We start from the raw sequence: 27,938 nt of genomic DNA, 5'->3' as shown, positions 1-27,938 counted from the left end.
ATTCCACCTTTTCAACCCCATTTTGCCACCGCCGCCTTCGCTGGGCAGAAAAGGGAGAAAAAACATAAAAATTCCACCTCGCTTTTGAGACTCATGATGCTAAAAAAAAAAAAATACACAACTACCAGAGCAACAAACCCCAGGTTTGGGGAGGGGGGGGGGGAACAGGGGGCACCAGTCTCCTTCATCTCCAATAGAAAAATAAACGGATTTTTTTTTTTTCCTTTATATATATATATGAATATTGCAAATATCAATATATATATATAAATGCTGAGGAAGCCCTGGGGGGAGGACTAGAGGGTGGTCTCACTGCCCATGTCCCGAGGTGCTTTTTCTGTGTCTGTGTCCTCGTAGTCTGACTCCATCTCTATCTTCACCTGGGGCACGGTGCAGATGGGGTTTCGGGAGTAGTTAAATGCAGGAGAGGAGGGGCAGGAAATCTTCAAGTGAAGTGTGATACTGAGGAGGAGAAAGAGAGAGAGAAGTGACCACCTGGGCACCCACAGCATCCCAGCACCTCCAGGTGATGCCACCACCAGGGAAAAAAAAAAAAAAAAAAAATCACAAAAAGAAGGAATTTTTGCCTTTCTCAAGGGCAACCTCCACTTGCAGCTGGGAATTCTGCAGAATAATCTCAAGCTGGGGGGGATTGGGGTGTTCAGCCAACTGGAAAAACCCCCGTGGGTTGGCAGCCAGTGGCTTTTTGATGGAGGAATCACAGGGTGGTTGTGGTTGGAAAGGATCCCTGAGATCTCTCCTGCCAGGCTTGGGATGTGCCACCCAGCACCCACCCACCCACCCACCAGCTGGGACAAGCAGCTGAAAGCACCCGAAACACCAAAGGGATGCTGCAAAAATACCCCCAGGTATTGCTTTATTTCACTGAGGAGGGGGAGAACAAGGAGCAGCATCCCAAGGTGTTTCCCATGGTGGGTTCCCTAGGGAATGGGATGGGAAGAGGGTGAAGAGGGAGCCAGTTGGGTGCAGGAAAACAAGGAACATCATCCCAAGGTGTTTCCCATGGTGAGTTCCCTTGGGAATGGGGTGGGAAGAGGGTGAAGAGGGAGCCAGTTGGGTGCAGGAAAACAAGGAACATCATCCCAAGGTGTTTCCCATGGTGGTCCCCTGGGAATGGGGTGGGAAGAGGGTGAAGAGGGAGTGAGTTGGGTGCAGGAGAACAAGGAGCAGCATCCCAAGGTGTTTCCCATGGTGGTCCCCTGGGAATGGGGTGGGAAGAGGGTGAGGAGGGAGCCAGTTGGATGCATCCTACCTGCGATCCAGGTCTGAACCATTTGGGGAAGGATCAGAACGCAAAGCTCCAGGTGGAGGACCTCTTTCCTGGGGGAAAACACAGCCTGGGTGAGGAACCCTCCAAAAAAAAAAAAAAGACCACTCAAACCCCTCCCCTCCAACCTGCATCCTCCAGCACTGGGAAGAGGAGAGAAACTCCTGGGAAATGCTGATTTTGGGGGTGATGAGAGCAAGAGAAAGGCTCCAGCAGCCCCTGCTAGCAGCAGTCAGAGGACAAATTTGATGTTATCACCCTGCTGGTGCCCCCAAGTTTATTCTGAATTTTGGGGGAGTCTTGCACCATCTCAGAACTGAGCAGAACTGAGCCCAGTCTGCTCTTCTGCAACCAGGATGCTTTTTAGGCTCCAAACCTTCTAAAATATTTTTTTTTTTTTTTTTTTTTCCAAAAAATCCCCTTTCAGCATCATCTTGGGGTCGGGTGGGAGGGAAGCCCAGGAGAATCTTGGGTTTCCATCACCTGCATCTTCTCCAACCTCCATTAAAGGGAGCAAATCCTCCGTGGGTGGGTGGGAGGGGTCCAGGACGTGGGTGGGAGTGGGGTTAGTGCTGGGGGGGTCCCGGTGAGGGGGGGTTAGAAGGGTTTGGGGGGGGGGGAGCAGCTCCCTGAGCTCTTTACTTACGGCTGAGGCAATGGGGACCCCCGTTGCGGGGCTGCGGTGGCAGGGGCTCCATGGGGATCTTAATGACTGAGGGAGGTGGGAACTGGGGGAAGAAAGGGTGAATTCGGTGAAGGTAACAGCCTGGCTGGGCTCCAAAAACCACCAAAAGGACCCAAAAAAACTTTCAGAGCTGGGCGGAGGAGAAGGAGGCTTTGCCTTCCTCTTCTGTGCCTGGGGAAGGGGCTGCAGGAGGAGGTTGCTGGGTTGGATGATGTTTTGCCACCGTTTGATGGGTGCTGTGCCCTCAGCCATGAGATTTTGGCTCTTCTCCCTAAGGATTTCATTTTTTTTGCTACGATTTTCCAGCTTTTTGGACATTCTGAGCATCCCTTGGAGCTTTTGGCCAGTCCCCAGGCATCACTTAAAGCCCCTCAATCAGCCAGTCCTATATGTGCAGTGCAAGTCACAGGTCTTCATCCCATACCAACCAAAACCAATCCTCCAGGTTGATGGGACCTGGGTTTTGGTGGGACCTTTCCCTCCCCAGCTGGTCTGGGACGTCCTCACCATCCATGGGGGTCCCTCACCCACCTCCTCTTCGCTGCTGCTGTCTCCTTTGTTGCCTTTTTTCTTCTTCTTCTTGTCATCCTCTTTCTTCTTCTCCTTCTCGGGGATGATGTTGTCAATCCAAGCCAGGTCATGTTGGGAGAAGACAAAATCCAGCAGCCTCCTCACCAGGATCAGGGCTAAAATCTAAGAAGGGAGAGATCCACGAGCGGGGTCTCCAAGAGCTCTTCTCACCCCAACACCTGGAGACCCCAACGAGCCCCAGAATTCCCTTTCCACCTCCACAAAAATCCACACGAGGTTGCAGTGGCAGCCCAGAGGAGGTGGTGGCCTTACCATGACAGGGAAGATGATGGCAGCCACGGTGGATTTGAGGATCCAAAGGACAGCCAAGCAGATGATCTGCACCAGGGTGAAGAGGTGGATGCGGCGCAAGGGGACGTGGCGGAGGAAGACGTAGTCGGGTTGGTGCTTGGCTGGCATGAGGAAGAGCTTGCAGCGGTCCCAGAACTGGGGGTGGGATGAAGGCTGCTGTTAGCCCTCAGCCCCGGGTCCTAGACTCTTCGAGTTGCCCAGATAAACCCTCTTTTAGCCCGAAAAAATGGAGGGAGTTGGGGTCGCTCCGATGTTTCTCGGAGGGTTTTGGGTAGCTGCTGCTCCACGCAGATGGAAAGTTTGGCTGGGTGTAAATTTGGGGGTGAATACGTCCCTTTTTGTTGGCTGCCCGAAAATTTGAGGGTCAAAGGGCTCCTTTTGTTGGACTCCTGAAAATCTGGGGGGGTCAAAAAAACCCCTTTTTTTGGCTGTGTGCAAATTTAAGGGTCAAAACTCCTCTTTTTGTTGGCTGTGTGCAAATTTGGGGGTGAAAATGCCCCTTTTTGTTGGCTGTGTCCAAATTTTGGGGTCAAAACTCCCCTTTTTGCCCCAGGATAGGACCTCTTCATAGCTACTAAGGAGGAAGAGGAGGAGGAGCTCTTACCTGGATGCCATTGAGCGACGCGACCCCCATGTAGAGAAAGACACCATAGAGCACGGGCATGGGGATGTACTGGGAAAAAACAGAATTTTTACCCCCAGGAAGGTGGCAGCTTGTTCCCGGGGACCGACGTTGAGGATAAAATCCATCTTTTATTTCCCAGGTCCCCCAAGAGCTGCAGGGAGGGGGGAACGGGGCTGTTTTACCTTCAGGATTGGGGCCAGGAAGACGGAAACCCCCGTCAGCACGAAGACGATGATGCCCGTCACCCTCTGCTCCCTGGAACAGAGCAAAACCAGGATGAGGAGGGAGCTGCTGCTGCCTCTGAGGAAGAGTGTGGCCAAAGCCTTCCTCACCTGACCCCCAAGAACTGGGGCTGCTCCCCCGGGGCACTGGTCTCTGTCTCCATCTTCAAGCTGTCGATGTGGGCGATGGAGATGACGGTGGCTGCCACGTACCAGGGCAGCCCCATGAAGGAGCAGACAGCCATGAGAATGCCCACCCAGAAGAGGTCCAGGTGGTAGCCAGCAGCTTTCTGCAACACAGCACCCCAAGTTGGGGACAACAAGGCTCAGGAAGCTGCTCCTGGCATCACCCAGCAAGGGGGGGGAGGGGTTCCCCTGGGATGCGCTCCGCAGCACCCCAATCGCACCCCCCTGAAGCACCCTGAGACACCCCACATTGCTGTGGTGCACACCACATCACCCTGGAGCACCCCACATTGCACCCTGCATCCCCCCCCAGTGCACCCCATGGGTGGAACCTTAAAGGGAGGAACCTTAAAGCTCCCCCAGTGCCAAACCTGCATGGGCAGGGACCCCTCCCACAGTCCAGGGGGCTCCAAGCCCCATCCAACACCTCCAGGGATGGGGCAGCCACAGCTTCTGGGGGTACCCAGGGGCTCAGCACCCTTAAATTAAAGAATTTCTTCCTAATGTCCAACCTCAATCTCCCCTCTCCAAGTTTTAACCCGTTTCCCCTGGGGTGTCCCCAGGTGTCCCAGCTCACCCGCAGCTTGTGCTCCTTCCTGTTGACAATGACAGCTGTGATCTGCTGGTCCATGAAGATGAGGATGGTGACCAGGAGGGCAGGCAGGGCACTGGCCAGGTAGACCCACCAGGGGTTCTTTCCAAAGGGAAACACGAACCACCCTCGGTCCAGGCGGGTGGGCTGGGGTGGAAAAGAAGAAAATTTGGACATCTTGGACTTTTCCCCCACGGCCCCCAGAGGTGGAAAAGCCAAGAGAATCATAGAGTGAGAGAATGGGTTGGGTTGGAAGGGACCTTAAAGCTCATCCAGTTCCAACCCCATGGGCAGGGACCCCTCCCACAGCCCAGGGAGCTCCAAGCCCCATCCAACACCTCCAGGGATGGGGCAGCCACAGCTTCTGGGGCACCAGGGGCTCAGCACCTCCTCAGGAAAACTTTTTTCCTAATGTCCAACCTCAATCCCCCCTTTCTCTCCAAGTTTTACCCCATTTCCCTTGTCCTCTCCCTACCCCCCATGTCCAAAGCCCTCCCCCAGCTTTCTTGGAGCCCCTTCAGATATTGGGAGGTTGCTCTGAGCTCACCTGGAGCCTCCTCTTCTCCAGGCTGAACAACCCCAATCCCTCAGCCTGGCTTCCCAGGGAGCTGCTCAGCCCTCTGAGCATTTCAGGGGCTCCTCTGGACACCTTCCAGGAGCTCTGTGTCCTCCTGGTGTTGGGGACTCCAGAACTGGGCCCAGAACTCCAGGTGGGGTCTCACAAGACCAGAAAGTCCAAGAGGACATTTTGGGAAGCCCCACCTCACCCTCCATCCCCATCACCTTGGAGCATCATCTTATCCCACGTCCACCACTCAATCCCACCCCTCAATCCCAATTTTTCCTCTCATCAGATTGTCCCCATCATCAAATGCTCCATCTTATCAAACAATGGTGTTATCAAACTATTCATAGAATCACAGAATGGTAGGGTTGGACAGGACCATGAAGATCCAATTTTTTCTGCTATCAAATTATCCATCTTCTCAAATTATCCATCTTCTCCAACTATCAGGACTCCCCATCTCACCCCAGGGTGGAATTTTTCAGCAATATTTCCAGAAAGGGTTTTGATTGGGTTTTTTAAGTGCCTTTTTTTTTTTCTTTTTTCTTTTTTCCTTCTTTGTGTTTTTTTACCTTAAAATCAGTAGGCACTTGGAGCTTTGGGGTGTTGAGTCCAAAAAGTACATCCAGCCCCACAAACATTAGTATGGACATAAAGATAGAGAAATCACTTATGAGCTTACGCAGCTGCCAGCAGAAAAAAAACAGGAAGAAAAGAGAGAAAAAGGGGTGGGAAAAAAAACCAAACCACAAAACAACAAGAGGAAAGAGAGAGAAAAAAAAGCACAGAATTAGAATATTCCCCCCAAAAAAAAGACAAAGCATTTTTTTTTTAAGCCTGGACACTGCAAGAGTTGTGATCATCCCCTAAAATTGGTGAAGAGGTGGAAAAAGAGGTGAGAGGTCCCCTCCCTGGGCAAACCTTGATGATACTGGGGATGTGGAGCTTGGGGGTGTCCAGTCCAAAGCAGGCATCGACTCCACAGAAGATGAGGATGGAGAAGACATTGGAAAAATCAGCAATGAAAGCCCTGACCTGGAGGCAAGATGAGGAAATGGGGGTGGAAAGGGTAATTAATGGGATGGAGAGGGGAATGCATGGATGGAGAGGATGATTTCTGGGAGGGAGGGAGTGAAATCATGGGATGGGGAGGTAATTCATGGATGGAGAGGTCAGCTCATGGATAGATGGAAGTTCATGGGATGGAGATGTTCCCTCCTGCTCCAGCATCCTTCCCTGGGGCTTCCCAGCTCCTCTCCCCCATGGAAAAACTTGGACACAGAATGGGACAAATCTTTTGGCCAATTCTCCCCTTGGGTAAAACGCCCAAAATTCCCATTTTTTTCCCCTCTGATGGGAAGAGCTGAATCAGTAGCTGGAAGCTCAGCAAGGATTCTCCTAATTGCTGCCAACGTCTCCTAGAAATCCAGATTTCTTTCCCTCTAAAGAGACCAACAGCTCCTGGTTTTCCTACCTGGTGGAAAAAAGAAGGGTAAAACCCAGGGCTTTCCTTACCTTGGTGGGGAAATAGCGGCTGAATTTGAATTTTTTCAAGGTCAAGGTCATGGAGTAGGTCCCGAAGAAGAGGATGAAGGACATAAGGGCCAGGTCAGGCACAAATTTACAGGATTTTCCCACTAAGCTCCCGCCGTATTTGAGACATTCCTTCTTACTCAGCTGAGTCCAGTCCAGAGCTGTTAGGTTAATAGCATTGTACTGGGGAGAAAGCCCCCCAAAAAACCCAAAATTAACATTTGAAGTCGTTGCAAAGTGCAAGGAAAAGGTGTTTTTCCAGAAAAAAAAAAAAAAATAGCAAAAAAGGAAAATTAACATTTTATGCAATCATGCAAAGAAAGGGAAGATTTCCTGGCCAAAAAAAACCAAAAAAAACCAAAGAGCAAAAATAGCATTTTTAACATGGCAGCCTGCAAAGAAATGGGTGTTTCCTGGCCAAAAATAAGCAAAATTAACACTTCTAGCAATTTCAGAATGCAGGAAAGGGGAATTCCCCAGGGCTGCTGCCACTGGGAGCTCCAAACCACAGGAAAACCCTGGAGCTGCTATTGATTTGAGCAAAAAAAGAGAGGATTGAGCCCAACCTTGAGCCCAGACCGATGCAAATTCACATTTCCCTCAGTCCCTGGGTGCAAAAGCCCTTGGGATTTGCCCTCCCTTGCCCCAGATTTCCCACTGGGATGAGCAAAGCCACTTACCAGAGAAGTGTTAGTGGTGTTTGGTGCCACTGGAGCTGAAGCATCAAACAAGGTTGCGTTGGCTGTGGGAAAGGAGTTGGTTAATTGAGGAGGGGGTGGCTTTTTGGGGTTGGTTTTTTTTTCCTTTTTTTTTTTTTTGTTTTTTTGTTTTTTTGACTACTTTTGAGTTTTCTGTCTCAAAAGCAACCGGGTTGCACCCAGAGATTGAGGTGGTGGGGTGGAGAACATCCTCCTGCAGCCGGGCATCCCAAGAGAGGACCAGGAGTTGGGGAGAAACTCCCCCATTTCTAACCCCGCAGCGACTTCTCCCTGATTAATCCCATGGGGTGGTGGAGAAAACGGCTTCTCCTTTGCTGGCTGCTCCCTCCAGGGCTGCTGAGTGCCAGGGTGGGTATTTTTAGGAACTTCCCAGCTCCTAAAATTGTTTTATTTTTTTTTTTTTTTAGGCAAACCCCCAGCAGTGGGGTCCAGCATCCCAACACCCGCATCTTAAAAACCAAGCCTGAAAAAAACCAACTTAATTTTGGAGAGGTGGCACCCAATCGTGCCCAGCTTGCCTTATTTTTTTTTTTTTTTTTTTTTCGTGGGTTTGAATTATTTTAAGGGTGTTTTTGGGGTGTCCCACTGCAAAAAGAAACCCAACCAACCCATCCCTTCTAGTCCCCAGCACCTTCTCCTCCAGTGCAAAACCAGCTCGGGCTCTTCGGGCGACGCAGCTCCGTGGCTCCAGGAGCACCCACAGTTTTGATGGGTGCCCCTAAACGGGGTCCTGGACCTCTCTTTCCCCCCCTTTTCCCTCGGGTCCATCGTCTTCTGGGGCCAAAGAGGAATTTTGGCTGCCCCCACCCTGCTGCCTCCATCCCCAGCAGAGGATTAATGAAGGAGAAGCAGTTGCTGGGTTAGAAGCAAAGACCCCGGAGCTGCCAAAGCAGTGGTGGCAAACCCAGCACTAAAAACATAATAATAATAATAATAATAATTTTAATTTCTTTTTTTGTTGTTGCCTCCCTAACCTGTTACTTATCCAGCCACCAGCCTACAAATGTAGCAGACCACTGGTGCTGTTTTGAAAGGAGCCCCCTGGGCTCTACAGAAACCCTTTTAGCAGAGCAGAGAGAAATATATGGTAAGCAAGAGTAAAATATATGGGGGGGGGGAAATAACCATATATCCCCCTGTGGGGGAAAGAGTATCAAATATTAAAAGAGTTTTAATATTTAGAAGGTGATACTCACTTGAGATTGAAATCAGCCCAAATTGATGTGTGCAGCAGAGACAAATATGGTACAAATCAGTTATAATAATAAAAAATCAGAGCTAATAATTAAAAAAAAAGATTAAAAAAAAAAATAAAAAAGGATGGGGGGGGATAAACATAATTTCTTGCTATCTAGAGGACTGGAAAATCCAACGGGGCCCTGGCTGCCACGGGTGGGCAGCAAGGGTGAAGAATAGGACTGGGGTTGCAAAGAGACTTTTTGGGGTGCAAATCCCTCTGGGCAGCCTGGGAATGGAGGCTTGGGAAAGGGTGAGACCTCCCTGGAGGAAAAAGGTTTCTCCTTTCCTTGGGGCTGATCCATGGAACGGTGCTGGAGGACACACTTCAGTAGAGGAGGGTGGTGGGGATGGTCCTGGCTCCTGTTTGGGGTGTTTCAGCCCCCCACACGGGGTTGTGTTGGGTGTTGGGCTTCATTTCCCAGCCTCTCGGGGTTTGGGTTGGGCTTGGGTTGGGTTGGCTGCGGGTGCTGCTCTCCACCAATCTTTCTGAATCCCAAGGGGCTGGAGGTGGCTCAGGGGTGGTTGATGGACAGAAATGGAGGCAAAATAGAAAATGGAACCCAAGCAAAGTCGTTGCCAGCGTGGCAGGTCGAGAGCTCGTCTTGCAGAGAGAGATGTGCTGGGAAGACCTGGCATGGTGGGTCTTGGATGCTTTGGTTTCTGGGAGAGCTTCACCACCCCACCTCTCCATCCCTTCTGTCTGCAGGCAGTACTCTCCAAAATTGTCAGCATTTCGGGGTTTTTAAAGAAATTCAGACTGTCTGAGAGCAAGAGGGGGCTGGCAGTAGCCCAAAGCAAAGATTTCCCTTCCAGGTGGCCACGGGAGCATCTGAGTTGCAGGATTTGGGCCGTGGGGTACCTCGATCCAAGAGCAAAACCAGGGGAGCCATGGAAAGACCATCTGCTGGGAGCCCCATGGTTTCTCCTTTTTTAAGAAGGAGTGAAAAAAAGAGGAGGGAAAAAAGTCCAAGGAGGTTTCCACACCCAACCAGGACATCCCAGACACCGGAGAGGACAAAATCACTTGGGTAAATCTTCTGGAGACTGAGATTCTTTCGTCAGCAGGTTGGAATGAATGATTTAATATGTTTTTTTCTTCATTTTTCCTTTTCATCCACCCAGGTCTGGCTGCTCCAGGCTGAGGCCCTGCCTCTTCAGCACCATTCCTGGTGTCCTGGCAAACACTGATTCTCCCATCCAAAGCTCTCCTTCCATCCTGCCCACCATCACCTCCAGAGGAGGAGGAGGAGGTTTCTCCACCCCACGCTGAGAGCACAGCTGTCTCCTTCCACATCCTCGGCCAACAAACCAGTGGGATTTCGTCACTGTGGGACCACCCCCAGCCCCCTCCATCCTCCCCAGCCAGCACTGCCAAAGCTGAGCACTCACCTGGGTCGGGGGCGATGCACTCGCACTTGTACATCGTGACGTAGTCGGGCTTGAAGTCGGAGTTGATGGGGTAGTACTTAAAGGCTCCAATCATCTTCTTGATGGCGTCGTAGATGAAGATGAAGCTTATGAGGGTGGAGAAGCCTTCCTCAGTGAAGCGGGTGATGTATTTTATAATGAAGCTGGCATCAGTGGCCACCAGGATAAGGCACTGGAAGGCAGAGTGCAGACCGATCCAGAGGCGGAATTCCATGTAGTCGATGCCGTTGCCTCTGGAAGGAGGAATGGAGATGGGAGAAACCCCGTGAGAACCCACAGTGGGCTGGAGGAGGTTCCCATACTGATACTGGGTGGATTCTACTTCCCCTCACCCCCCCCAGCACCTACTTGCTGAAGTCAAAGAGCAGTTTCTCGAAGATGAGGATGGGGCCAGTGCTGCTGAGGATGATGAGCGGCTGCCCGGCGAAGAGGCAGAACATGGAGCCTGCCATGGCTGTGCCAAGGAAGCTCTCCATGACCCCCTGGAGTGGGACCAAAGCCAGCGTTAGGGTGATGCTGTGACACCTTAAATCCCCACCCAGACTCTGCCTGGAAATGGGAATTGAGGACCTCAGCTTGGCCCCACTTAGGATGGTTGGGACCAGGTCCTCCTGCTCCTGGGATTGCCATCGAGATGGATCTTCCCACCCTGGAGCTATTTCAGGAGTGCCTTGGCAGTGAATTTCCATCCTCAGGATTAAAACTCAGCATGGCACAAGTTGGGTAAAACCCATCCCATCCCATCCTACCCCATCTCCTCCTGTCCCACCCCATTCCACCCCTTCCTGTTCCATCTCGTCTCGTCTTGTCTTGTCTCATCCCATCTCATCCCTCCCATCAAATCTCATTCCATCCCATCTCAACCCTCCCATCAAATCTCATTCCACCCCATCTCATCCCTCCCCACCCTATTCCTGCTGGCTGTCCCCAAGCCAGTGACTCCCTTTTTTTGGACTCAACCTGGTAGTTGTCTGTAGCATCCCCCAGCAAGCCCCCAAAGGTGATGGCATTGGTGATGCAGCCCAGGTAGATGAACAAGATGGCAGAAATGGACTGGATATGAAAACCTTCATAGAAGTCGCTGGGGAACCAGGGCAGCTTCCTCTTGATATCCAAATAGAGGCCACCACAAAACCTGGGGTAGACACCACCACGTTGGAGCCGCACAGCCCTTCCACCAAAACAGATCTGGTGCCACACGAAAGGCTTTCACCCCTCCGTGCTCCCCCAGGAGGTGCTGCTGGGTGCTGGCACCCTCTGGAGTTTTTGCAGTGGTGGGATGCTTGCTCACCTGCCCGTCCAAGCGAGTTCTTCTCCAATTTCATGGACTTCAGGCATTTCCCCATCGTCGCTGCCTCCTCCACCGCCCCCGGCGCCCGCCCCCCCGGCCGTGCCGTTCATCTGCCCCACTTCATTCAGGGAGAAAACTGATTTCCTGCAGGAGAGAGGCACCAGAGTTGGCCACGAGAATCAGCCACACCACCCACCCTCTGGTCCTAAAGCAGGGCCCACACCCAAAGCCACAAGGTAGCTCTCCACCTGCACCAGAGCTCAGGTTCTGGGGTGCATTTGGAAAGATCAAGAGCTGGATTTGCTCAGCCCAAGGGGAGAAAATGCAAATTTTTGCAGGGTGGAAACAGCTCTGGACTGATCTGGGGGCAAAAAAGTGCCCGAAAAGCAGAATTTCTGGAAAATGGGCAGATTTTCTAGGAACGAAGACACAGAAAGATGCTGACCTCCTCCAGCATCTCCCAACCAAGAGAGATGGGGATGGGACAAGTCCCTGTGTCTCCCACCCACCTCTTCTCAGCTGAGGGCACTTTTTTGGGTGGCTCAATCCTAATGTTGGGGTCCCACTCGCCAGGTGGCAGGACAATGACTTCATCCAGAAACTCATCTATGCCAGCAATCAGGTCTTCTCTATCCCGGGCTTTGTAGGCAACATCACTGAAGAGCTGGGGGTTGAAAAAGAAAAGGTGGGAAGGGTGTCCAGCACCTCATGTCCTTATGGGATTTTTAAAGCTCATTCAATGGGTGATAAGATGAAAATAGCTTTTTTTTTTTCTTGGTTCTGAGCATGGGATTTTCCTGGTGAGGGCTGGGAACATCTACTCACATCATCCACCATGAGGGTTGCGATGGCTCTGCCGATCTCGTTGTAAGATTTGGCTTTTCCAGCAGGACCAAGGAGAATGAAGAGGAACCTAGGAAGGGACAGGCAGCCTTGCACCACTGGTGTCCACGTTGTGAGACCACTCAGGGCTTTGGATCTGAAGGAACTGCACTCACCTGGTGGGGACGGGCACCTCTGTCACCCCTCCCAGCATCGTGGCCTGCAGGAGACGCACGAAAGCCACAAAAGGTTTCTCCAGGAACTCCACTTCTCCCACTAGCACATTGGAGGCCTCTGCATCCTTGGGGATCTTCTTGATGAACTTGTTCTTCAGCTGGTGGAAAGCCCAAAGGCGATGAAGGGAGCTGTTGCCAAAATTTGGCCCTTTGCCCCCTCTTTTCCAACCCCCAAACACAAAACCTGAAGCCATCGCTTGGTCTCTGATGGTCCAGAGGCTTCTGGAGGTGGGGATTCAAAAGCCATGCCCAAGAGTAAACCAGCAAGAGTTTGTATAGCTGAACATCTTCATTTTTTCCAAATCATCACCAAGCTCAAGATGAACTTGAAACCAACCCACTTGGGGTTCCCTAACGTGACCTACAAGAGGGTGGGGGCAAAAGGAGCTTCACAGCGCTGGGGTCTATGCAAGAAAAAACCTCGTGGCCAACCTGGGTCAAAAAATAAGGGTCCTGGAGGGACCCAACATCCATTTTTGCAAGCCCCAGGCTCCCTGGGGACCCCCTCTAATGCTGATGTTTTTGTAGCTGGTTCCTCCTCAGTTTCATCCTGGGAACAGGAGCAAATCATGGAAGTAGGAAACCTCACTCATGGATTTATTCCCCAGGTCTCTTCCCCCCTGCAGCTCTTTCATTATGAGTCTAAAAGGGTTCAATACCAACCCAGGCAGGGTGTTATTATAATCTATATGCCAGCATGAGGGGAGGCATGTGAGCTGGGCAGCAAGTTCTCCCCTTTCTAATCTTTTAAACCCAAATGGAAAAAAAAAAAAAAAAAGTGGAAAAAAAAATAATAATAAAGCAACTCCCTCCACCTCAGCCTGGAATAAGCAAGAGCAGGAGTTAACAGTGACCACTAAGCTGTGTGCAACACTTAAAAAGTCCCTTTGTAGTGGGTCTAATAGGGTGATTAAACCTAAATGCTTTGCATATTTTGGGATTAACCCTCCACACCCCACTGTTGGAGGCTGGGATTTGGGGTTCAGTAGCAGGAATCTGGCTGGGAATAAAGCAGGTCTCCTATGGGAGGTGTCCTGGAAACCTTCTGATCATGGTAGCCCTTCTCCTGAGGCTCAGAAACACCTGAATTCCCATCTTTTCCTTCCCTCTGTTGGGACAAGGATGTTGTTCCTTACATGGGACAAGGATGTCCTTGCTGGTCTCCCCTTGGGAACATCAATCCATTATCCCTGGGGAACACAAAGTCATTATCCCAGGGGATCACCAAGCTGTTGTCTTGTACAAAACCCCCGTTGGGTTTAATTCTTCTGTAGCTTTCTGCTGAAATCATGCAGAAACAGAAACCAAGTCCATATAATGCATCAACACATCCCAGCTGAAGAGCTTTGATGCCAGGAAGGGACACACATGGTTGGACTTGATGATCTTAAAGGTGTTTTCCCAGCAGAATGATGGTATGATCCACAAGAATGGCACAAAACCCTCCAGGGTTTTGCCCAGGAACTGCTGGAGCAACCTGACCTCTTTCTCAGCTCTCTCCTGCAGAGCAAACCAGGGATGGAAAAGCCTCCCACAGGCTCTGGGATGAGGTTTGCATGAAGAACCTGACACCCAGCAAGGGAAAAATGGAACCCACCTCTATCTGCTTGGGTGGGATTTACCCCCTGCCCTCACCAAGCCAAACAAAAGCTCTTTGAGGGGCCCTGCACTCTTCTTTCAATCCTGGAGGGGTTAAAAAAAATGTGTGGATATGGCTTGGGGACATGGCTGGTGGTGTTGGCTTCATGGTTGGACTTGAACCAGCCAGGAAGAGGTTGAAATCCTGTCCAACTGTAATGATTCCATGATCCTATTCTATCACCCTCTGATTCCAAACACTTTTCCTTTCCTACCTGAAGACTTGAAAGAATATTTTTTTTTTTCCTCCATCCTTAGGATCTCAGCCATGTCAGCATCCTTGCCAGCACAGGTAAAATGCTTCTGGGACAGCTTCCCCATGAACGAGCAGGGATCAATACACTGATTAATTCCCCTAATTAGGAATTATCGACCAAACGAAACCACACAAAGTTCACATGGACCTTAATGACTACAGAGGCCCTGCCCTAACATGGGTTGTGCTGGAGATGCCCCCATAACAGCTCACTGATGGGTTTTGGGGTTTTTTTGGGATTACCTGGTCAGTGCTCGGCGTGTCCGAGATGTCGTTCATGCTCCGGCTCTGAGCGTGACCTGGTGGAGATAAAAGAGAGAGAGGGTGAGGAAAGGGCTCTCTGATGCTCATCCCCCAGGAGAAAATGTGTTGGGAGGACTGCAGGTCAAAGAAAAAAAAAAAGAATTATTTATTATTTCTCTTTCTTGCTAAGCCAGAGAAATGAAACCCCAGAAATCTGAGTTTTCCTGATGTCACCCACCCTGTGGTTGGTAGAATCACAGACTGGACAGAGCTGGAAGGGACCTTAAAGCTCACCCAGTTCCAACCCCCTGTGTGGGCAGGGACACCTCCCACAGCCCAGGCTGCTCCAAGCCCATCCAACCAGGTGCTGAATGCTTCCAAGGAGGGGGCAGGCACAATTCCCTGGACAAACTATTCAAGTGTCTCCCCCCCCTCACACCGAAGAATTTCCTCCTTGTCTAAAACGTCCCCTCTCCCAGTTCCAACCCACCACCCCTTGTCCCCTCACCTTGTCAGAAGTCCCTCCCCAGCTTCCCTGCAGCCTCCCTTCTGCTACCGGGAGGCACCTCCCAGGCGCCCCTGGAGCTTTCTCTTCCACAATCCCCGTCTCCTTTACGCCCGGGGTGGCACCTCCTCGTAATTACAGCCTCCCACTCCTGCTGTCACTTGATTTTTATGGGTTTTTTTGGGATGTCTCCCCCTCCCCAGCTTACGCAGGCGGCCGTAGCTGGCGCTTTGCCGCATCCGAAGGTCCTCGGTGGAGCGGTGGAAGGCGGCGCCGGCAGCCGGGCTGCGGATGGGGCTGCGGGCTGGGGGGGAAGGAGTTGGGAGATGAGAGGTTGGGAAACTCTTGGGTGATGCTGAAGGCTGAAAATCAGCTGCCCCACCCAGACCTGAGCCTTCCAGTGCTGATCCACCAGCGATTGGTTTTTCTGTCCCGTTCCCACCGGTGTTTTTGTCCCACCCAGGGGGGGGTTTTCCCGTCGCTAAAGAATAAATCGCTGTACCCACACCTCCTCTTGCTGCAGGACCCTGCACCACCCCCCATCCCACCAATGGTCTTCAAAATGGCAATTTCGGGTACTCAGGAAGACCCAGCCTCTTGATACACTGATTCTCCCAAGAAACATTTGTGGAATTTTCTGTAGCCTTCACACTTCCAAACACCCACAGGGGCCAGCGCCACCCTGAACGTTTCACGTGAACGTTTCCCCTCTCTGAACTGGTGACAGGTCCCATCTTTTCTCTCCAATGTTTAAACTCTATTCCTTCTCTATAAAGATTTCCTCATTCCCTTTCCCCCAGGCATTTTTTCTGTGTTGAGCCCAGCATTTTCTCAGAAAACCTCCCGAATTCCCACAGCTGTGCTTTTCTTGGGGAAAAAAAAAAACATCTGGACCAGATTTGGTTGAGCTGCAACCACAACATCTATTCTCACTTTTTTTTTTTTTTTGTTAAACTCACTAAAAATAACCATGAAATTCCCACTGGGCATAACCCCATTTCCCACGATCATTCCAACACCATGGAATCCCATCCACCAGGATAGGACCATCACTTCTGGACCTCCACTTCCATGTGCCCGTTGAGCTCGGGCGCTGCTGTTTGTGTCTACCAGGGGAGCAGCCAAAGCCTGGCAAATCCTGGGCTCCACCAAATGACCTCTGGTTAAACCTAAGTAAATAATCTCGGGTGAAAACAAATCCCCTTTTATAAAGGCTCAAAAATCGGCAGGTTCAGCCACGGAGCAGACTGGATTTGTCTGTGGGCTGCTCTGCCAGAAAACTCCTTGGCCAAGTGACCACCAACGGCATCGGCCCTCACATGGTGTTGTTGGCCCTCACACAAGGTCATTGTCCCTCGTGTGACGTTGTTGTCCCTCACAAAACACCCTTGTCCATCACACAGCTCAACACCCTTGTCCATCACACAACTCAACACCCTTGTCCATCACACAGCTCAACACTCTTGTCCATCACACAACTCAACACTCTTGTCCATCACACAGCTCAACACTCTTGTCCATCACACAACTCAACACCCTTGTCCATCACACAACTCAATGCTGTTGTCCATCACACAGCTCAACACCCTTGTCCATCACACAACTCAACACTCTTGTCCATCACACAGCTCAACACCCTTGTCCATCACACAACTCAACACCCTTGTCCATCACACAGCTCAACACCCTTGTCCATCACACAGCTCAACACCCTTGTCCATCACACAACTCAACACCCTTGTCCATCACACAGCTCAACACCCTTGTCCATCACACAACTCAACACCCTTGTCCATCACACAACTCAACACCCTTGTCCATCACACAACTCAACACCCTTGTCCATCACACAACTCAACACTCTTGTCCATCACACAACACTCTTGTCCATCACACGGTGACATTGCCCTCACACATGCATCTCAGGAGACATCTCCATGGTTTCTGGTTCTCAGTAACCCTTAAAGCCACCAGTGGCAGAGCTTTTGAGGTCTTAATCAATGTAGTAAATAGTTGGCTGCCTTAAATAGTTGGGTTTCTCCTTTTCCTTCTCCTGAGGTCTTCCCACCCCTCGGGTTTGCTCACCAAAGACTCAAGGATGCAACTGGCCAGAGGTTGGACCCCAAGGACTCACCTGTGTTGGAGGAGACAGACTTGCCAATGTCAGCCAAGGACCTGTGGATGGGTTTCTTGGTTTGGTGACGATGCTTCCTGAGGAGCACGTAGCTTATCTTCTCCCGCAGCTCCGCCTTCAGCAGCCCGTCCTCAATCTGCTTCTCAATCACTTCATCTGCAAGCACCAAGCGAGGGAGATGCAGGAGTTACCCAACTAAAAACCCTCCCAGAAACCCAGAAACCTCAAGACAACAATGACTGAACCAAGCTGATGGGTCTCAGCTCCTGTCTTTACTTCTTGCCACACAAATGGGTTTAGGTTTGCATGGAGCAAGTCAAGGAGTTCAAAGAATTGAAACCTGCTCCCAGCACTTTGGGTCAAACCCATCAGAAGCCACTGACACCCTCTCATACCTATGATCTGGGGCAAGGAGTAGCCATCTAAGTCCAGGAGAACTGTTCCTGTCTGCAGACATGTCCGAAGCTCAAACAGGCTGTGCAAGGACAAGGTGGACACGTGGGGCTTGCTCCACCTCTCCCCTCCTTCCTCCACCTTTTCTTCAAACTTGATCCACCTGCAAGGAGAGCATCAGGTGTGGGGGTGGTGGGTGAGAAGAAGAGAATTGGTGGCTCCCTTCCCCAGGTGGCTTTGGAAGCTGGGACTCATTCGTCCTGCAAAGGTTCAGGATGGGAATGGAGAAGTGAAGTCAAACCCTTGGACCAAGAGCTGCTTGGGTGGAGCAAAACCTCTGGGTTCCCCCACTCAACCCAACCCTGTAGGTTTGTCCCTCCTCAGGTTGGTTCTGCCACTGCTGGGAGGTGTTCCCATGGAGCTGACCTTGGCTCACCTGGGGTCCCTGCCAAAGAAACCCCAAATCCCAGCACACAGCCAACACTCCCTGGGCTCCCCCAGTGGCAGATGAGAGGGGCTCTTGGGTATCAGCCCTTCCACCTCCTTATTTTTCCTTCATTTTCCAAACCAAGAGACCTCAGAGGAAATTTGGGGATGTTGGCTGACTCCTCCCACCTCTGGGTTTGGGGAGGGGCAGGTGGCTCTTAGCAAGATGTTGCTTTTGGGGGGAAAAAGCTGCTTTTCCTTAAGAGGAGGTTTGTGGATTAGTCTTCCCAGGGCTTAACCTTCCAACTTTTAACTGGTACAACTGGGATTTGGGCTCCTGCCACCGCAGATGGGAGGGATGGAGGAGGAGAAGGGGTTTGGGACCAGCTGATGGTGCAGGGGGGGTGCATTAAAACTCTGCTGCAAAGAGAAAACATCAGGTGTCCCTGTTCAAGAAGCCCCAAAATATGATTAGCTGGGAGTGTCAGAAATGGTCTGTGCCAGGACCAAAATTCTAAAGCATCCTAAAAATGTAAAATTTAGCTCTAGTGGCCACCACCCCAAAGCTCAGCACCCTGCTTGCTCTGCAGGAAGCCCCTCTCCAGCCCTCCAAACAAACGCTGCTTTTATTGGCAGGGAAATTCAAGCTTCCCGCCCCAGCACCTCCCCAGCCCCGGCGCCGCTCACCCAAAGCTGATTAAATCCCTTTTTCTTTTCTTTTTGCCCCGTTTCCCTGCCAAAAGTGGGTTATTAGCACGGGGCAGCAGCTCTGGGCAGGGCACGCGGGGCTCCAGGCACGTTTCCAGCCATGGCTTTTCCCCCAGCCCAGGGTCCCGTGATGCTCTTGCCAAGGCTGCAGCCAAACCCCCATCTCCCTGCTGAGCTTGGCTTCTTTCTTTCCATTTCTTTCTGTTTCTTCCCATTTACTGTGGATTTAGCCTCAAGCCAGGACTTGAGAAACCTCCATCCTCCCCCTGGGGTGGAATTCAGAAACCTTCATCTCAAACCTCCTGGATGGAAATCAGAATGCAAGCCTTGATTTTTTTTTTTTTTTTTTTTGGCCTTCTGAGGTTTGTTTTTTTTTAGGGGGGCAGTGAGGTGAGATGAGTAGATGCAAAATGAAATAAAAAAGGATGTTACTAACACTGTCCCTGTGCTGCTGTGTCCTCAGTAGGGTTGGCAACCAGGAGGATGAGTGAGAGGTTTCCAAATTTTTGGTGATGAAAATAACCCAAGAAAGAGGATGAGCACCCACAGGGCCTGAGCCTGATCTCTTCCCCATCCCCTGGGTAAATCTCTGCCCCCAGACTTGGAAATCTCCTGTGCTACTGAAAGAAAAGGGTTTGGGGTGACACCAGCATCCCCGTGTGCCTTCCCAAAGCTCCCCCCCAAACCCTCAACCCTACTAGCCCTGAGGCTAGGAAGAGAAAATCCCACTGGATTTGGGATTTTTCCCTTGGATAAGTTCCTAATTCAACAAAACAAATGCCACTGGCAGCTCCTCTAAGACTTAGAGTGGGGGGGGTGTTTTATTATTCTTATTGCTTGAGGGGTAGGAGCAGTTCAACTCTTGGACTGTCCAGTAGAAGAGTGGAAGGGGAAAACAAAGACCTGCAAAAATGTTCTTTAAGTCTCCAATTTCCCCATTTCCCATCTCTCTTTCTCTCCACTTTCCCATCATGTTACCCCAGTTTTATTTCCACCCCCTTAGCCCTTTCTGCAGGGCTCTGCTCTCAGGCTGGGAATGGGAATGGGAAAAGTCCCATCTCTAGGCTCAATCCAGCTTAGGGGGCACATGAAAGAAGATGGGAAATCTTCCTCCCCTCCTGCTCCTCCTCCTCCTCAGCAGGCTGAAGCTGCTGAGAAAGACCCCAAAAACTTGTGTTTTCTGCTTTTCCCTAGCTCAGACTTTTAAAACCCCATTAAAATCCCTGATCCTCTTTCCACACAGGGATATTCAGCAGTTGAGGGAGGGGATTCTCCTCCTCTGCTCCTCTGAGACCCCCCTCCTGCAGTGCTGGGCCCAGTTCTGGAGTCCCCAACACCAGGAGGACACAGAGCTCCTGGAAGGTGTCCAGAGGAGCCCCTGAAATGCTCAGAGGGCTGAGCAGCTCCCTGGGAAGCCAGGCTGAGGGATTGGGGGTGTTCAGCCTGGAGAAGAGGAGGCTCCAGGTGAGCTCAGAGCAACCTCCCAATATCTGAAGGGGCTCCAAGAAAGCTGGGGGAGGGCTTTGGACATGGGGGGGTAGGGAGAGGAGGAGGGGAATGGGTTAAAACTTGGAGATTTAGGGGAGATTGAGGTTGGACATTAGGAAAAAAGTTTTCCTGAGGGGGTGCTGAGCCCCTGGGTGCCCCCAGAAGCTGTGGCTGCCCCATCCCTGGAGGTGTTGAAGGCTGGATGGGGCTTGGAGCCCCCTGGGCTGTGGGAGGGGTCCCTGCCCATGGGGTTGGAACTGGGTGGGCTTTAAGGTCCCTTCCAACCCAACCCATCCTGTCACTCTATGCTATTTAAGGGGTGGATTTTTACACTCTGTATTTGCAACTCAAAGCCTCTCCTCCTCCTCCTCTTTGCTCACCTGGCTGACTCCTTCCACTCCATCTCCTCCCCGTCGTGCTGCAGAGTGTCCATCTCTGTGAAGAGTGTGGGGTTGGGAAGTTCATCATCCTCCCCCAGGATGTAACGGAGGCGTTCGGCTGCTGGGGACACTGTCAGGAAAATAAAATTAAAAAAAAAAAAAAAAGTATTTATCCTCAGCTGGAGATGAGATGATCCAACACCTTTCCCAGATGGAAAGATCCAGAGGGAGCAAAAAGATCTGCGGGGCTATTGAGGATGTTGGTGGAAAAAAAGATTTGGAGGTAAATGGTGAAGGTGAGAGACATTGAGGAGGGGGGAAATTCTAAGGAGACCTTGAAGAGGGAGGAAACTCTGAGGAGACATTGAGGAGGGAGGAAACTTGAAGGAATTCTGTCCCAAAATCCCTGTGCAAAGAGATATGAGGTGCTGGTGCACAGGAGGAGTGGAGGCTGTGTAGGTCCAGGCTTGGAATCAGGGAATGCAGCCACTCTAATACACAATATAATCAAATTCCCCTTCCAGGACCAATGATTTATCTGTTTCCATGGGCTATGCCATACTTTTCCCCATATTTCCATGTGGTACCCCCTATTTTTCCCTGGTTTGGCCAGGTTAGAGCCATTTGCCATCAGCAACCAAATCCATCCGGGCTCTGGCACTGAATATTGGGATGCACAAGGGCTCAGCTCCCATTTTCCCACTGGATTCTCAAGGGCAATGGGTATCCCTGGAAGGAAATGATCCACCTTTCCCATTTCTGCAGGAAAACCACAGATTTTTGCAGCAAATAACCAGCCTGGGGCTGGGAAAGGCCCTTCTTGCCTTTTGCTCCCTGCAGTGTGTTTTGGGAAGGGGAGCAGGGACACATCACCCATCCACAGATCTCCTGACAGATGGGAAAAAAGGGTTTTTTTCCCATCCTGGAGGAATTCCTGGAGGCCACACAAGGGTGACGGACCTGCCCTCTTCTCTGGTGAAAAAAAAAAAAAAAGCCAGGTTGGTTATTCTCTTAACCCTCTCCATTTTAGTGTGGTTTTTAGTGAAGCCTCTCAAATTTGGTCACAAGTTGGGTCACAGGGAGGAATCAGGCACCTGAGGATGAAGCTGGGGTGGGACGTGTTCTCCAACCAGAAGGTTAAAACTCAGCCCCATGCCAGACCCCATGGAAATGATGTGTTTTTAATAAAATCTTGGGGTTTTAGCCCTCTCCCTGAGTTCAGCTCACTCAGAAAATCTCTGTTAGCAGAATCCTCCCATCCTCAAACCTGCGAAGAAGAAATTTGGGTAGGAGGGTACCCAAAAAAGCTGCTCATGGGGGAGAGGAAGACAAAATGTGAATATTGTCCTGTTCCCCCCCAAAAAAAAGCAGACAAAACCCAAGTCGTGGTGGCCATAAAAAGAATAGGATGTCCCTTGCCTTAGGCTGAGCCTGCTTAACCACTTAAGCCCTTTAAGCCCCACTCCCAGGACTAAAGCTCTGTTTGTCAAGTCCTCCTTCCACTTCCATAAGCTCCATTATTATGATTATTAATATTCCTGTTAATTTTAGAGCTGGGCTACGTGCCTGGAAGGCTTCAGGCTCTTTAAGCCTAAGTGCTGTTCAGGGAAGAGGGGATGGAATCAGTGGGATCCCAGGAACTCCCCCACCTCCAGCCACAGGCAGCTCTTTTGCTCCACAACCCAAACCTGACATTTCCTTGCAAATCCCTAAATGCAATGAGCTGGACCAAAAATAATGAAAAAAACCCAACAAATGAGGAGTTTGTTGGTAATATCCACCTTGGGTGGGATCTCGGGATGCATTTGGAAAAAAAGAAAAAGAAAAATAAAGGGGATTTGCACGTCTGCAGGAGCCAGGTGGAGCTTTGCAAATCCTCCAAACTTTGGTTGCTGCTCCCAGCTCTGCCCAAATTCTTCCACTTGTGGGTTTAGGGATGGGTCCCTTCTGCTCCAACCTCCCTGAGGGTCTCCCCAGGGATTTATTTTCAGGGTGTCAGGGGTAGGACACACTTTAACTACTGGAAACCACAAGAATAAAAGGTACTGGAAACCACAAAAATAAAGGAAATCTTGCACATAAAGAGCTTGTTGTTTTGGGGTTTTTTTCCCCAGCTTTTTTTCCTGTTTCCCAGCTTTTTTTTTCCCCTTTTTTTTCCCCAGTTCAAGGACTAAACTGAGCACACAACCACCCCCTCCTCTCCTCACCGCTCACTGACCCGAGCAAAGAGGCAGCTGCTAAACCAACAGCTTCACCAGGCAGCCAAAATTCATGGAGTTTTCTTCACCTGGAGGACCCTTTCGTGCCTGGGAAAGCTCTCCAGGCTTTTTTCTTTTTTTCTTCTAAAAATCCTTTTTTTCTTCTAAAAACCAACAGCTTCACCAGGCGGCCAAAATCCATGGGGGTTCTTCACCTGGAGGACCCTTTCGTGCCTGGGAAAGCTCTCCAGGCTTTTTTTTTTCCTTTTTTTTCTCCTAAAAATTGGATTCATCCCCTAAATGAATCCCGGGAAGTAGCAGGGATTCACTCAGGAGGATATTTGGAACAGCAGCCCCCAGGATCTGGCACCTCCAGGTAATGCAAGAGCAAAGCTGCTGCAACAGCACCAGCCAAAACCCCTCCAAAGTCACCCCAAAACCAGCACCCACGTCTTGCAGGAGAGTTTGGGGGTTGCAGGATTCCTGCTTCATGCCCATCAAACCTCTCCTGGGCAGCTCCAGAATGAGCTCAGCTTGGTGAGAGACTTGAGAGGAGAACTTGGTGGCACAGGAGAATTTTATGCACCCGTTTCTGGGGGTAATGCAACAGGACACTGATATTTACCACCTTTATTTTGAGGTGCTTGGAGCCCTTCACACCCCAGCTTGGTAAAACTTCATCTAAAGATGCTTTTCCACCCTAAAAATCCTGCTCTGGCTTTCAGGTCCAATATAAAAAGGTGAGAAAATGGGGAAGGGGGTTTGCAATCTGGCTGGGCAGCAGGACCCAGCCTCATTTAAGGCTCCCATACATTAAGTACCTGCTGGTGAGGTCCCTCTGGGTATGTGACAGCTTTTTCCTGGGCTTTCATAGCTCAGAAGTGGCTCCTCCCTGCCCCAAAACACAGGACACCAAGGTGCACATCCCATGGGATTAGATGCTCCATTGGTTTTCCAGAAACCCCCAACTCTGGCAGACTTTCTTCCCAAAAAATCATCTTTTCCTGCCTCTGGGGAACAGCAGCAACTGATACAGACCCTGTCCCTCCCCTCCTGGTATATATTTGCCTCCAGCCCAATGCAGGTTCCTGAGTTGGTTTTACAAGGCAAAAAGCAAGGCTGGAAAGAAAAAAAAAACAAAGGACCCTTTCTTCCCCTCCAGCTACTCCCATCCCCAAACACCAAAGACAGATGGAAATAACCTACCTGGAATGGTTTCCATTTTTTCCCCCATTTCTTCCCGGATAAAACCCAACCGCACGGTACCAAAAAATATATAAAAATTTAAAAAGTAAAAAAAAAAAAAAAAAAAAAAACAACCTCTCAAACTTCCTCCTTTATCCACTCAGGCTTGTTAAACTCCCAAGGCTTAAGGAGCAGATTATAGAGAATATAAAGCACTTTCCTTTCCCTTTGGCTCCCATGACGGGAAGTTACCAAATCCTACGGGATGCGTGTAGGAGAGGTGAGAGGAGGGAGGGAGGGAGGGACAGAAATCACAGCTTTGGGGGAGTTTCTGAAGGGTTTTTTTTGTTGTTTCCCACTCAGGGCGAGGCTGGAAAGCCCACTCCATGCTCAGAGATGTTTTCCTTGGGGGGAAAAACAGCCAAAGAAGGGAGATTTCCTAGGGGAAGGCAGGGCTGCTGCAGAGTTGAGGCTTTTTTTGGGGTGTTTTTCCTCCATTAAAGGGCTTTGAACCCTTCAAAGCAGACCAATGTTATATTCTGGTGGTATTCATGGGGACGTGGTCTTGCTGTCACTGCTGCTGAATGAAGCAGAGCAAATAAAAAAAAACTCTCCTGGTGCAGAAAATAAAAAAAAGAATAAAAAAAACAGAAAAAACCCAGCCACCCAAACAACCAAAAAAACATAACAAAACAAAACAAAAAAAATCCCAAACAAACCAAAACCAAAATACAACTGGAAAACTCCTCTCTCTAGAGGGAAAAGCCAAAGCTGAGCTCCTGCCTGCTCCCCCCAGCATAAAACCAACTGTGAGTTTCTATAGGGCAGGGGGAAAAAAACCCAAACAAACCCTCAAACCCAAGAGGTCGGCAGCTACTTTGCTGTGCAAATTATTAATCTTCCTTAAGGAGATTTAAGGAAACTGGGCAGAAAGCCTGTTGAGAACAAGGGGTGATGCCTGGAGGGTGTCTGCACCACCAGGACCTTGCTGGACCCGGATTTCACTGAATCCCAGACTGCCAGGTTGGAAGGGACCTCAAGCATCACCTGGCCCAACCCTTCTGATATTTTTGCTTATCTGAGATGTCCCAGCACCCACTGAGCTGAGACTTCCAACTTTCCAAAGTGAGGGAATCCCCTGGGAGACCGTTTCCAACAAGAGGACAAATTTTCCTCTTGTGTTCCAACAAGAATTCCATCAAAAATGACCAGGACAACCTCCCAAGGCCAAGGAATATCTCTTTTTAGCCCACCCATCACCCAAACAGCCTCAAATTCCATCCTCCCACCTTGCATCCAGCTCAAACCTGGGAATGACCGAGGGGGGGGGGGGGGGTGTGGGAAAGCAGAGCTCCAAGCAACGGGGATTTCACCCGGGATCGAAGCGAGGCTGCAGAAAGAAAAGGACCCTGGTGGGTTTTTGGGACTCACTGGTCCTGCTGGCGTTGTCGTTGCCGTTCTCATAGCAGCCGTGGCCGCCGTCGTCGGTGTCGGAGCGGTCCTGGCGCTCGTAGTGCCGCTCGCTCTCGCTCGTCCGGTCCCTGCTGGACGCGGATCTGCGCCGACGCCGCTTCCTCCGGTAGCCCCGGGACACCGGGACCCCGATGTAGATGGAGTGGTAATCTGGGAGACCAGGGGAAGGAGGGAAAAGGAAAAAAAAAAAAAACAACCCAAGCTTTAGACGGCGGCTCTGAGCGCCGATTCGCGAAACAAAAGGCAAGGAGATGATCGTCTTCTTCCCTCCAGGTTTCAAACCCCGCCCAGCCAAACAAGTTCTTTTTTTTGGTTTTTTTTTTGGTTTTTTTTTCCCGTGGGATGCGCGGTGCTGAGGGACGGGAGATGGGGATGTAGCAGCCAGCTGCTCTGCTCACCTTCCTCATCGTCGTATCTCCTCCTGGAGCTGCCGAGCCCCCGCTCGCTCATCCCATCCTCATCCTCCAGCATGGTCCTGATGTCCAGAGCAAGCTGAGCCGCGGGGAGGAGAAAGGAGTTTTGAAAGGGTTTTTAAAAGGAACAGCCCCTCTGCAGGCTCCCTGGGGAATCTCTGGGACCTTCCCAGCCGGGCCGAGGATGCAGCAGAGAGCTGGGATATTCCTCCTGCCCCTGCTCCACCTCCCCCGTCTCCCCATATTTAAGAAAATCCAGAAAAATTCCACCGGGGTTACGTCTCTGGTCTTTATTTCTGCTGCTCAGAGGAAGAAGGAGCAAGTGAAGAGTAAGAGGTTGTTGCTAAAAAAGAGGTTTGCTGGCATGGTTACAGACACAGGCTCAGGTAACAGGGGTTGCTCACCGGTAACAAACACCCAGATAACTTTTTTGGGGGTGTGCACAGACAAAAAAGGGTTTGCAGAAGCAGAGTTTGATTTTTTCCCCATCCCCTCAGCACAGATTTTACACCCTCCCCACACCACTGCCAGAGAAACTCCTTCAAACCTGCTTGTCTTATTCCCCACCCGAGTTCCTTTGGCTTTTGCCACGGATGCTAATTAACCTCCTAATTATCTGACCTCCAGTGATTGCCTTTCACACTTGACTTGGATGGCAGAACAGTTACTATTCCTGGCAGCTGGGTCGATGGCTCCCAAAGTCACTTTGAGAGCTGTTGGAGCACAGCCCCCATTCCAGCTGCTTGGCAATATCAGCATTATCCAGCTACTTTAGGGAAGAAAAACCTCAATTCAAGCCAAACAGGTGAAAAATATAAAGCGAGAGGGACGTGCACCTACTGCCTGGGAGGATCCAGGGGGGCTCTGCTCAGTTTGCCCAATTCTTGATTTATTTTCCTCCAAGGCAAAGAGCATCTTTAGCCTGATGCAGGAGTTGCTGCCTGAACTCTTGATTTAATGGTTTTGGGATGTTTTTTTTTCAGAGCATATTAGCCCAAGACCTAGAGGTGTAGGAACCAATTTATTTTAGGGACAAACACCTCTGGATGGACAACCATGGCCCCAAACCTGGGTGTGTTACAGGATAAGAGCAGTCACAAGCCTTGGCTTCCTGGGAAGAATATGGGGATAATTTGGAGGATTTTAGGAAGCTGCTGCTGGTGGCAGGAGAAACAGAAAACACCCACCCAGCTGCAAGCATAAACATTTTTGTTTGAAAAATAACCCAGTACCTTCTAAGAGATGAAGTGTCCCAAAGCCCTCCAGGAGATCTCACCAGGAGTTTCAGCCCTTGTTGGCTGGGGACCCCAGATGGTGGCTGATGAGTTGATGATGCAAAACCCTTCAGCTGGGTCTAGATGGGAAAGAAGTATCACTTTTTTTTGGTTTTTGTTTTTTTTTTTTTTTTCCTTTTTGCAATCTAGCTCTATCACAGCTCTGTCAGGCATCAAAAATAACCCACCCAAGAAACCCAAATCCACCAAGAAATGAATCCACTCTTTGATGATGGTTGATTTAGAAGAGTTATACAGCCTGGGAATTTTTTCCTCTCGTTTTTTTACATACATTTCTTTAAATTTTTACAAGCTTTTCCCCTCCCCCAAATCCTTCCATGCAGCACACAAGTAAGACACAGACAGGACCTGCTTGCAAACACAGCTGGAAGTGCTCTAGAAATAAGGGAAGGGAAAAAAGAGCCCTGGTATCTCTGCCAAATAAACCCTACTGCCCCCCACCCAGCTCTCAGCTGCCCCAAAACAAGTTTTACCCTTAAAAAACTCACCTTGAGCTCCCCCAGAACTGCTCAGAAACCAGAGGATGAGGCTGCAGAGTGAAATCACGGGTGCTGGTGGGTGAGGGAGCTCAGATTGCCTTGGGATAAAGCTGCTCTTCCAACCATTGGATCGACACCCACTGCCCAAACGCTTTGTAGCTCCCAGGATAAAATGGATTTGGGAGCAGCAAGGGATCACGGGATGCACAGGGACCTCTGGAGAGGGTGGGATACTGAAGCCACTGGAGATTTCCTCTGGCACAGTGATGGGTTTCAGATAGCAGAGCAGCAGGATGTGGGGGAAATCAAATTGTCCATCCCCACTCTGCAGGATCTGCAGCATCTTCTGGGGTTGTTGGGTTGTTTGTTTGGGTTTTTGATGGTTTTTTTTTTGTTTGTTTGTTTTTGTTTT

General features: G+C 50.4%; 1 protein-coding gene across 4 annotated transcripts; it reads right to left on the bottom strand.

Moving 5' to 3' along the window:
* Positions 1-78: 78 nt before the first annotated feature.
* Positions 79-27,938, bottom strand: SLC4A5 (solute carrier family 4 member 5). Of its 4 annotated transcripts, XM_071728887.1 has the most exons (28): positions 27,536-27,938; positions 26,985-27,106; positions 25,738-25,831; positions 25,298-25,489; positions 20,484-20,613; positions 17,484-17,644; positions 17,089-17,244; positions 15,163-15,258; positions 14,450-14,505; positions 12,253-12,410; positions 12,080-12,167; positions 11,764-11,918; positions 11,255-11,398; positions 10,924-11,098; positions 10,312-10,445; positions 9,925-10,196; positions 7,258-7,319; positions 6,560-6,760; positions 5,966-6,079; positions 4,465-4,626; positions 3,813-3,991; positions 3,663-3,735; positions 3,460-3,528; positions 2,817-2,990; positions 2,505-2,666; positions 1,935-2,016; positions 1,274-1,341; positions 373-462 (listed from the first exon to the last, which is right to left on the bottom strand). In XM_071728887.1, exons 3-27 carry the CDS (start codon positions 25,808-25,810, stop codon positions 1,307-1,309), a joined length of 3,303 nt encoding a protein of 1,100 aa, XP_071584988.1. In that variant the 5' UTR covers positions 25,811-25,831; positions 26,985-27,106; positions 27,536-27,938; the 3' UTR covers positions 373-462; positions 1,274-1,306. The 4 variants fall into 4 exon arrangements, with proteins under 4 accessions (XP_071584986.1, XP_071584987.1, XP_071584989.1 ...); XM_071728885.1 differs by lacking the exon at positions 1,935-2,016 and having other exon boundaries at positions 79-462; XM_071728886.1 differs by lacking the exons at positions 1,935-2,016; positions 5,966-6,079 and adding an exon at positions 5,617-5,730 and having other exon boundaries at positions 79-462.

The sequence above is a fragment of the Heliangelus exortis genome, chromosome 30, assembly GCF_036169615.1.
Source record: "Heliangelus exortis chromosome 30, bHelExo1.hap1, whole genome shotgun sequence".
Classification (NCBI taxonomy): domain Eukaryota; kingdom Metazoa; phylum Chordata; class Aves; order Apodiformes; family Trochilidae; genus Heliangelus; species Heliangelus exortis.
Note: the sequence above shows the minus strand (reverse complement) of the source record. Positions and strands in the feature narration are given on the sequence as shown.

Coding starts and splice junctions, on each gene's coding strand:
- SLC4A5 (XM_071728885.1), bottom strand. CDS start 25,810: ATGCTGGAGGATGAGGATGGGATGAGCGAGCGGGGGCTCGGCAGCTCC. Junction 12,411..14,449: donor ACACGCCGAGCACTGACCAG/GTAATCCCAAAA, acceptor GCTTTCCACCAG/CTGAAGAACAAGTTCATCAA. Junction 11,099..11,254: donor GAACTCGCTTGGACGGGCAG/GTGAGCAAGCAT, acceptor TGTCTACCCCAG/GTTTTGTGGTGGCCTCTATT.